This window comes from Pristiophorus japonicus, chromosome X (assembly GCF_044704955.1).
Source record: "Pristiophorus japonicus isolate sPriJap1 chromosome X, sPriJap1.hap1, whole genome shotgun sequence".
NCBI lineage: Eukaryota > Metazoa > Chordata > Chondrichthyes > Pristiophoridae > Pristiophorus > Pristiophorus japonicus.
The window spans coordinates 33,281,899-33,292,613 of record NC_092010.1 but is presented as its reverse complement, the minus strand read 5'-3'; the positions used below and the strand labels follow the sequence as shown (position 1 = coordinate 33,292,613).

At 45.3% G+C, this 10,715-nt stretch overlaps 1 protein-coding gene across 1 annotated transcript in view; it reads left to right on the top strand.

Annotated features, from left to right (window-relative positions):
* Window positions 1–3,905: 3,905 nt before the first annotated feature.
* The window catches only part of LOC139240954 (pleckstrin homology domain-containing family A member 3-like), a 37,017-nt gene continuing 30,207 nt past the window's right edge, over window positions 3,906–10,715 (top strand). The window contains exon 1 of the mRNA XM_070869534.1: window positions 3,906–3,962. Within this exon, the coding sequence (XP_070725635.1) occupies window positions 3,923–3,962 (40 nt within the window). The 5' untranslated portion in view covers window positions 3,906–3,922. The remainder of the gene's footprint in view (window positions 3,963–10,715) is intronic.

Below are 10,715 nucleotides of genomic sequence, written 5' to 3'. Positions count from 1 at the left end.
ACTTCCAATGGACCTGTTTTTTCAAAAGTTCATTCAGTGGATGTAATACTGTAGCCAAATTTGGTAGGAACTTCCGATAATAGTTCAAAAGACCCAAGAATAAATGAAGTTCAGTGACATTCCTAGGAGTGGGTGTATTTCTGATCGCATCCAATTTTTCCATGGTTGGATGTAAACCATCTTTGTCTACTCTGTACCCTAAGTACGCCACTGAGTTTTTAACTAACTCACACTTACGAGCAGACACTCATATTCTGTGCTTCTCTAGCCGTTTGAGGACTTCATTCAATATGTTATGAATTTGCCTATTTGGTGCTGAAATTAGTATGTCATCCAAATAACATAGTACCCCTTCAAAACCTTGCAAAGTCTGGTTCATCACCCCTTGGAATATGGCAGGGGCGGAAGACACTCCAAACAGTAGCCTATTAAATTGATGTAGGCCTAGATGAGTATTTATAGTCAAACATGACTTGGACTCCTCATCTAATTCAAGCTGTAAGTAGGCATTCGTAAGAGCCAGTTTTGAGAAGATCTGACCATCTGTCAGTGTTGTGAACAAACCATCTATATTCAGCAATGTATTGGGGACATTACCCTCTAGAACCTGGTTTACGGTTACTTTATAATCACCACACAATCTTACCTTACCATCGGACTTAGATACAACAACAATGGGTGTAGCCCAATTACATCGATCTATCTTACAAATAATGTTCTCACTCTCTAGTCTTTTGAGTTCTTGCTCAACCTTCTCCTTGAGTGCATATGGTAGGGAACGTGGTTTGTCGTAAACCGATCTAGCGTCCTTCTGTACCTTGACACTCGCCTTGAAGCCTTGGATCGGACTGCCCGTTTCACTGAACACCTTCGGATACTTCTTGATAACCTCATCCGTTGATGAAAATCTCGCTTCCACACAGAAAATCTTACTCCAATCCAGCTTCAGTGAGCTCAATCAATTTCTTCCTAGTACGGCAGACTTGTCTCCTTTCACTACTATTAGAGGCAAGTTCTGAAATTAATCTTTATATTTCACCGGTATGGTGATATGACCTACCACAGGATTTCTCCAGTTGGAAATCACGCAATTAGTCGCAGTACAGTGACTCCGGTACTACACTCATGGATGCACCCGTGTCAATTTCCATTGGTATCTTGAATCCTGCAACATCTATGTGGATTTTGATGCTTTCCGAATCACTGTCCGTTAATCTCGTGCTCCAGATGATGTGTAACTCTAACATCTCCTCGTCCTGTTGTTGTTCTTCCATGCTATGTAGTCTCTTGGGATTTCTACTCATAGCTTTGAACGCTGGCCTCATAGCTTTAAAAACTGGTTTACCCTTCAGTCAGCATGCCTTCACAAGATGCCCAGTCTTTCTGCAGAAGAAACACTCTGCCTTCACGTATGGACAACTTTGAGCAATGTGTTGTCCCAGGCACCTATAGCACGACTTCGACGCTCTGTTAGAATTCCCAGTTTCTGAGACTTTGGGCTCCCACCGTCTTTTATCTTGAACCTGCAGGTGATTTACCTCGGTTGACTGATGACCGTAATTATTATTTAATTCTCGGGAATATTGTTCGGCCATGCCCATCGACCTCGCTGTCTGACAAGCAATCTCAAAAGTCAAGTCATCCGTCATCAATAACTTTCTTCTGATCGCATCATTTTTCACTCCACAAACAAAACGATCCCGTAATGCGCGGTTTTGAAAGTTTCCAAAATTGCACCGATAGCTTTTTTAATGCTACGATGCAATCACTGATACCTTCATCAGCTTTTTGATTCCGAATCCCGAAACGATAGCTTTCGGCAATTTCTAACGGTTTGGGGTTATAGTGCTGCTCCAGCTTCATTAAAATCTCTTTAAGCATTGTGTCCTTTGGCTCGTCAGGCACAAGCAGATTTACAAGGGTTTCGTACAATGCCGGACCTGCCTCCGATAAGAAGATCACTTTCTTATGTTCCAACACAGCCTGGTTCTGGAATGCATTGTCTGGAACTTCGATTATGTTATTTGCAGTGAAATACATTTCTAGCCGATCCACGTACGCTTTAAAACGTTCCCGGTCGTGTCTATATTCCCCCAAATGTCCCAATACACCTGCCATTTTAATCTCTAGCTGTTCACACCATGTGCTGTGTTTTACCTCGGATTTTGTAGTTTTTTTCCAAAGTCTCTCTATCGGCTGGCTGAATACTTCACCAACAAAATTTAAGCTTTAAATCATCCGAAAAATCCCATCTTAATCGGCAAATGTGATATATTCACAGAGCACAGCACACACAGCTTCCTTACATGGCAGGCAGCTCTCTCGGAAGCCTCCGGAAATCCGCCTGGTTCTGTTTATTATTAACCCTGCACTTGCAGTACAGAATATGTCCACATCCACAGTGTGGAGCTACAAACATTACAAGCTTACAGACATTACAGTAGTGACCTTAGTCCGTTATTAGTTAACTCCAGTGTGAGAATCACACCTGGTGGCCTGCCTTTTATACTAGGCCAGGCAGACCTGTACAGGTAACCTACGAGTCTCCCACTGCTGTGCCCTCTGGTGGCACACCTTGATATAGTAGCAGCAGTGGCCATGTAAGTTACATGACAGGGGCCATAAAAGGAGCGGAGGTGTGGCGCCTGGGAGCAGCGTGGAGGCATGCCACTTCAGGGAGCACACGAGCTGCAGCAACAGCGAAGATCAAGGTCCAGGTCGAAGATTAGAGCATGGGCAGATACAGCAGGAGCGGCAAGAAACTGTGGAGGGATGTGATCGGGGCCCAGGAGAGGCGTGAGTTCGGGGCCAGGGGCAGCATAGGCCTGTCCACCCTGCGATATGTGTGCGCACTCGGTCCGTGTAGCAGAACAGGTCTTCAGTCGTCCTGGTTAACCCTTGCCACTGGACCAAGACCTAGCTCTGTCAAGCCCGTGTGGTGGCTGGTGTCCCACGTTAAAAAAATCCATGCACAGGCATCTTCCACCCTTCAACATGTAGTTCGGGATCTGGAATATTAGGTCCTTCATTGAAATACCTGTGAACTCATCCCTTTTTGGTGTGGAAGCAAGTCACCCTCGTTTCGAGGGACTTCCTATGATGATGAGATGGAAGATTAAAGCATCCCCATCATGTGACTGTGGAGCTCCGAATCAGACCCTGGAGCACATCATCGAGCACTGCCCTCAGAGGGAATTCGCAGGCAGCCTACAAGATATCCACGCTGTAACACCGGAAGCTTTGGCCTGGATATCTGACTTAGATAGTGATGTTCGATTTGATTTGCTACTACCATACGAAATAAGATCACTGTGTATGTAGCCTGAGTGCTATCCTGGGTTTACAGGGCCACTAACTTCATGAAACTGTTTCACAAATTCTTTTCGACCTGTGTTTGCCAATGCAACATCTAAGGACTTTGGCATGTGTGAGCCCCTTATTGTGGTAAAGTGTCACAGAACTCTTCCTCAATAAATTAAAAAGCTTTGTAACCCCGCATCACAAACATAGGTCCCTTTCAGCACTTTGCCACCTGCACCTGCACCCCCTCCCCCTCCGCTGACACCCTGATCCCTGCCCCACGCTATCTGCCAATCAGCGCCCGCGGCTCCGAACTATTGGCCAATCGCCTCTCTCTCGCCCCCGCCCTACCCACACTTGCCAATTAGGAGACAGCGAGCCCTCCAATCGGAGACTAGAGCCGCAGCTCCGCCGCTGCTGATTGGCTCGCCCAGGAAACGGGGGGAGCGATTGTGACGGCACAATATAGGAATGTGGTTGTCAGAGTGACGGAGGGGAGGCGCCGCTCCATTGGCTGGCGGCGAGCTGTCAATCACAAGGTTGCCCCCGCTACTTCCTGCAGTGTGTGTATTGGGGGGGGGGGGTTCGGCAGCCGAGTTTCGTAGAGCAAGCGGCTGGTGGCATGGAGGGGGTGCTGCACAAGTGGACCAACTATCTGAGCGGTAAGCGGAGCGCTGTGTCCTGCTTTCGGAGAATGCTGCGAGCGGAGCCTTAGGCAGAGATTTCGCTGCAGCTAAGAAGCAGCAACCCACTCACTGGCTGGGTACAGGGTGCAATTACTCTTTGCTCGTCCCCTCTCTCCTGAAGGCTTTGCTGGGGGAACGGCTCCACAGCCGAGCAACAGCTGCTGGACTCGCCCCACATACATGCATGTCTGCACTTTCCAGTCCTGTCTGCACTGTAGCCATCAGGAGTGGGAACTCTGGACTGAATGTCTCCTCTTTCCCCCTCCCTCAACACACGGGTGCTGAGGCCAATTGCAGTGGCTCTCCCACAACTGGTATCGGCACAGTTTGAACCCGGGACCTGCTGTTGTTTGGCTTGGAAAAAACAATGAAAGACTTGCAATTATATAGTGTCTGTCACGACTTCATGACGTTCCAAAGCGCTTTACAGCCAATGAAGTACTTCTTGAAGTAATCAGAAGCATAGGTTTAAAATCATTGGTAGAAGGTTTAGAGGTGAGTTGAGGTTAAATTTTTCACCCAGAGGGTGGTGGGTCTGGACCTCTCTGCCTGAAAGGGTGGTAGAGGCAGAAACCCTCACCACATTTAAAACAACAACTTGTATTTATTTAGCACCTTTTTAATATAGTGAAACGTCCCAAGGTGATTCACAGGAGTATTGAGGGATTTTAAAAAAAGATTGACAACAAGTTGCATAAGTAGAAATTAGTGCAGGTGACCAAAAGGTTGGTCAAAGAGGTCATATGATGATCGTCAAAGAGGTAGGCTTGAAGGAGGAAAGAGAGGTGGAGTGGTTTAGACAGGGCCACCAAAAAGTACTTTGATGTGCACTTGAAGTTCTGTAACCTAAAGGGCTATGGACCAAGAGTTGGAAAGTGGGATTGGGCTGGATAACTCTTTGTTGGCTGGTGCAGACTCGAAGGGCTGAATGGTGGCCTCCTGCGCTGTAAATTTCTGATTCTATGAAGTATAGTTTGTTGTAATGTAGCAAATTTGTGCACAGCAAGCTCTCACAAATGGTTTAGTACCGTATGAGGTTGTGCATTTACAAACTGAGCCATGAAGGTGAACCTCCATGTTTTTTTAAAGGTAGCTTGGCTTTGATTTGCTAATATGTGCAGAAGTCAACGATCCAAAAGACGGAGTGTGGGCTGATGGTGCAGGTTATTGGTTTGGTCTTCCTATGGAGGGTGAGTCACTTGCCTCACCAGGAATAAGGGAGGATAGGAAATGTGGTTGAAAGTTTGGGTGATTGGAATGGTTAATGTCACCCCACTTGCATAGTTCCCAGCATTTGGTCACAGAATTGAATTGGAAGGAGGCTGGAAGCAAGTCACTCGCTCTACCCTCTGTTCTTGGGAATGGTGTTCAGTGCCCAGAGGGAGGAGGAAGGAGCATTATGAAAGGGTTTGATAGGGTAGATGTAGAGATAATACTTCCACTTGTGGAGAATCCAAAACTAGGAGCCATCAATATAAGATAGTCACTAATAAATCCAATATGGAATTCAGGAGAAACAACTTCACAGAGAGTGGTGAGAATGTGGAACTCGTTCTCACCAGGAGTAGTTGAGGCGAATAGCACAAATGCATTTAAGGGGAAGCAAGATAAGCACATGAGGGAGAAAGGAATAGAAAGATATGCAGATGGAGAGGGGTGGGAGGAGGCTTGTGTGGAGCATAAACACCGGCATGGACCTGTTGGGCTGAATGGCCTGTTTCTCTGCTGTAAATATTGTGTGAATGTGAGGACAAGTCTTCATTCATTCCATCCGAAAGAGACTGTAGCTGCTTTCTTAAAAGTAGAACAATGCTCTTTGGAGGGAAGCACCTTCAGTGTGAAGCACGCACCCCTAGAAACAATAAGGCAATATTGTTGCTTTGTTGGTTCAAAAGTAGCCATTTGGTTGTTCCTTCTCCTGTTGAGTAGAACTGCTTAGATGATCTGTAGTGGAGCTGTCTTGGTTGGCTGGTGTATTCAGAGGGGATTGCCATCCTTGCTGGCCAAAGACTCAATGAAACTGTTTAATGGCAGCAGTGGACCTTCGAGTTCGTAGAAGTTGAATGGCTCCTAGGGTAGGTTAAGGATGCTGATTAAACCGCTTGGTGTAACAGCCAGATGAAATCAAACTGACCAAATGTATCATCCAAGCAAGTGCTCAACAACAACAACTTGTATTTATCATCATCGGAATCGAGGAAGACTTGCTTTCACTCCTGAAGTGAGTTCTTTGGTGGCTGAACAGTCCAATACGAGAGCCACAGACTCTCACAGATGGGACAGATAGTCATTGAGAGAAGGGGTGGTTGGGACTGGTTTGCCGCACGCTCCTTACGCTGCCTGTGCTTGACCTCTGCACGCTCTCGGTGTTGAGACTTGTATTTATATAACGCCTTTAACATAGTGAAACATCCCAAGGCACTTCACAGGAGTGCTATGAGCTTAAAAAAAAAATTCAGTCAGGACCTTGGAAGTGGATCCAACCTGCAAAATGGAGATGTTTAACTTGTACCTTTTCTTAACACCTGCTGGCTCTGGCTGTTCTACTCCCTCGTCATAAATTCTATTCTGTACTCTAACCCAGAGCCCAAACAATAGGTACTGAGCTCCAATACAAACTGCAGCTCAATGCCTATGTCCACACCCTAACTACACTGGTTTCTGGGTGGTGTACTTCGGTTTAAAGTTTTGTTTGTGTAAATTGAAACAAGATACTTGCCTACTCTTTTTTTTTTAATTGTCCACTTCAGATTTTTCTTTTGCACATTTTGTGAAGTAGATTTTTGGAAAGAATGGCCTCTGAGGACAAGTTTACAGATTTGAAAAGCTTGATTTGTGTTTGCAAGGTATGTACATGTTTGAGGCTGACTGTGGCACCAGTTAAGGTAACTGAATCTGTATCTTGGGGTTGGGAATGCATGGCTCTGATCGAAATGGCCTGGATGGAGCCTAAGAGCTGCCATACTTCACATTTCCAATAAAACATGGATCTGTCCTTCGGGGGGGGGGATTTTGTCTCTGGAATAGTTGCAAAAGAACATGAGAATTAGGAGTAGGCCATTCAATAAGATCATGGCTGATCTTCTACCTCAACTTCTTTGAGGATGTAACGAGCAGGGTGGATAAGGGGGAACCAGTGGATGTGGTGTATTTGGATTTCCAGAAGGCATTCGATAAGGTGCCACAAAAGAGGTTACTGCACAAGATAAAAGCTCACTGGGTTGGGGGTAATATATTAGCATGGATAGAGGATTGGCTAACTAACAGAAAAGCGAGTTGGGATAAATGGGTAATTTTCCGGTTGGCAAACAGTGACTAGTGGGGTGCTGCAGGGATCGGTGCAGGGGCCTCAACTATTTACAATCTATATTAATGACTTGGATGAAGGGACTGAATGTAATGTAGCTAAGTTTGCTGATGATACAAAGATGGGTGGGAAATCAAATTGTGAGGGGCACACAGAAAATCTGCAAAGTGATATAGACAGGCTGAGTGGGTGGGCAAAAATTTGGCAGATGGAGTATGATGTGGGAAAGTGTGAGGTTATCCACATGGCAGGAAAAATAGAAAAGCAAATTATTATTTAAATGGAGAAAAATTATAAAGTGCTGCAGTACAGAGAGCCCTGGGGGTCCTTGTGCCTGAAACACACACAGTTAGTATGTAGGTACAGCAAGTAATCAGGAAGGCAAATGGAATGTTGGCCTTTATTGCAAGGGGGAATGGCATATAAAAGCTGGGAAGTCCTGCTACAACTGTACAGGGTATTGGTGAGGCCACACCTAGAGTACTGTGCACAATTTTGGTCTCCTTATTTAAGGAAGGATATACTTGCATTGGAAGCAGTTCAGAGAAGGTTCACTCTGTTGATTCCAGAGATGAGGGGGTTGACTTATGAAGATAGGTTGAGCAGGTTGGGCCTGTACTCTAGAGTTCAGAAGAATGAGAGGTGATCTTATTGAGACACATATAATGAGGGGGCTCGACAAGGTGGATGCAGAGAGGATATTTCCACTCGTAGGGGAAACTAAAACTCGGAATCATAGTCTCAGAATAAGGGGCCGCCCATTTAAAACTGAGATGAGGAGGAATTTCTTCTCTCGGAGGGTTGTAAATCTGTGGAATTTTCTGCACCAGAGAGCTGTGGAGGCTGGGTCATTGAATATATTTAAGGTGGAGATAGACAGATTTTTGAGTGATAAAGGAATAAAGGGTTATGGGGAGCGTGCAGGGAAGTGGAGCTGAGTCCATGATCAGATAAGCCATGATCTTATTGAATGGCGGAGCAGGCTCGAGGGGCCAAATGGCCTACTCCTCTTATTTCTTATGTTCTTAACTCCCACTTTCCTGTCCAATCCCTTGATTCCCTGACAGTTCAAAAATCAATCTGTCTCTGTCTTGAATATTCTCAACGACTGAGCATCCACAGCCCTCTGGGATAGAGAATTCCAAAGATTCAGAACCCTCTGAGTGAAGAAATTCCACCTCGTCTCTGTGCTAATTGGCCGACCCCTTATCCTGAGACTGTGCCCCCTAGTTTTAGACACTCCAGCCAGGGGAAAACAACCTTTCAGCATCTACCCTGTCAATTCCCCTCAGCATCTTGTATATTTCAATGAGATCACCTCTCATTCTTCTAAACTCCAGAGCATATAGGCCAGAGAATGGTTGTACAGGTCTCTGAATTGTGAGCAGGAAGGAAGGAATTCTTCAAGATGTTGGCTTATTGGGTGTCCTGAACCTTTTGCGACAGTGAGAGTTTGCAGCGTTCCTTTTAATCAGCAGTATCTTGACTAAAGTTCATCAAGAATAGTTGACATCACTAAGATGTATTTTATTACGTTGGCTATGAGATAATCATTATTTCTTAAACATTTTACATCCTTTCATCAGGTATGGGAAGAGGGGAGCTATTGTGCGTACAACTCTTTTCATTTTAGTTTTTTTAATTGAGTATCGTTGACTGGCACAGACACGATGGGCTGAATGGCTGCCTCCTGTGCCGTACTTTTCTATGATTCTATGTGGTCGGTCACTTTGATCTCTGTGTACGTGTTTTAATGTGGGACTGTACAGTAAGTGGAAAACCCATTAAACAACAAAGCTGGCTGCACTCGGCTGAAAATATCGTTAATGGGAATATCAAAGTTACCTTTTGTGTCTGGTGTGTTTACTGCACTTTTGGCAAACTTTAGCTATTTTTGGTTAAACTTGCATATTGTACTAGAAGGATGTAGGAGGGGTTTGGGGACAGTAAGTGCAGACAATTCTTAATGGTGATTATATCCAATTGCATGGGATTTCTGTGCTTACTAGAGTTTTATGAAGTAGCCTTGGTTAAAAGGTAACATTTAGGAAAATTCAATTTCATTATAACTAGTTTTGTTAAGGCACAAGTCAGGAGTGTGATGGAATACTCTACTTGCCTGGATGAGTGCAGCTCCAACAACACTCAAGAAGCTCGACACCATCCAGGACAGAGCAGCCTGCTTGATTGGCTCCCCATCCACCACCTTGCACATTCCCTCCCTCCACCACTGGCGCCCCCTGGCTGCAGTGTGCACCATCTACAAGATGCACTGCAGCAACTCGCCAAGGCTTCTTCAATTGCTCCTCCCAAACCCGCGACCTCTACCATCTAGAAGGACAAGTTGTGCAGGTGCATGGGAACACCATCATCTGCAAGTTCCCACCATCCTGACTTGGAAATATATTGCCGTTCCTTCATCGTCGCTGGGCCAAAATCCTGGAACTCGCTCCCCGACATAACTTGGAGTACCTTCACCACATGGACTGCAGTGGTTCAAGAAGGTGGCTCACCACCACCTCCTCCAGGGCAATTGGAGATGGGCAATAAATGCCGGTCTTGCCAGTGACGCCCACATCCCATGTACGAATATGAGTATTTTTTATCTAATATATTAAAACCTGAAAGTGGGGTGTGCATTCCATTGGAAATTACTATGTTGACGGGCTTCTATAAGTGTCCACATTTACCTGAAATACATCTGTTGTGCAAAAGGTGTTTTCAATGTTGTCATGGCTCCATCTGTCAAAGCCTGTCAAGCAATAGCTGCCATTTTATACTGAGTATATGGGTATGGTAGTAATTATGTTACTGATCTAATAATATGGGGAGCGCGAGTTCAAATCCTACCATGGCAGTTTGAGAATTTGAATTGAGTCTTGGAAATAGATGATATTAGTTAACAACAAAATCTGGTTCACCAATGTCCTATGTGTAGAGAGTGAAACCTGCCCTCCTTACCTGGTCTGGGCCTATATGTGACTCCAGTCCCAAAGCAATGTGGTTGACTCTCTTAACTGCTGTCTGAAGTGGCCTAGCAGCCACTCTGTTGTGTCACAGGGTTATGGGGATAGAGCAGGGGAGTGGGACTAATTGGATTGCTCTTTCAAAGAGCTGGCACAGGCACAATGGGCCAAATGGTCGCCTCCTATGCTGTATCATTCTATGAAAACTGCTACTTTGTGGTCCAAGAAGGCAGCTGGCAACTACCTTCTCAGGGCAACCAGGGATGGGCAAAAACTGCTGGCCTTGCCAGTAACACCCTCATCCCGAGAATGAATAGAAATGTGCTGCAAGCTCTGGACACTGGGGGTTGCTGTGGAGCAGTTTTAAGCTTCTGAGCCTATAGTGTGTCAGCCATATTGGTAAAGGGAAGTGTCACAGGTAACTGCTACCTTTGACATTTAAATCTCTAATTAAAT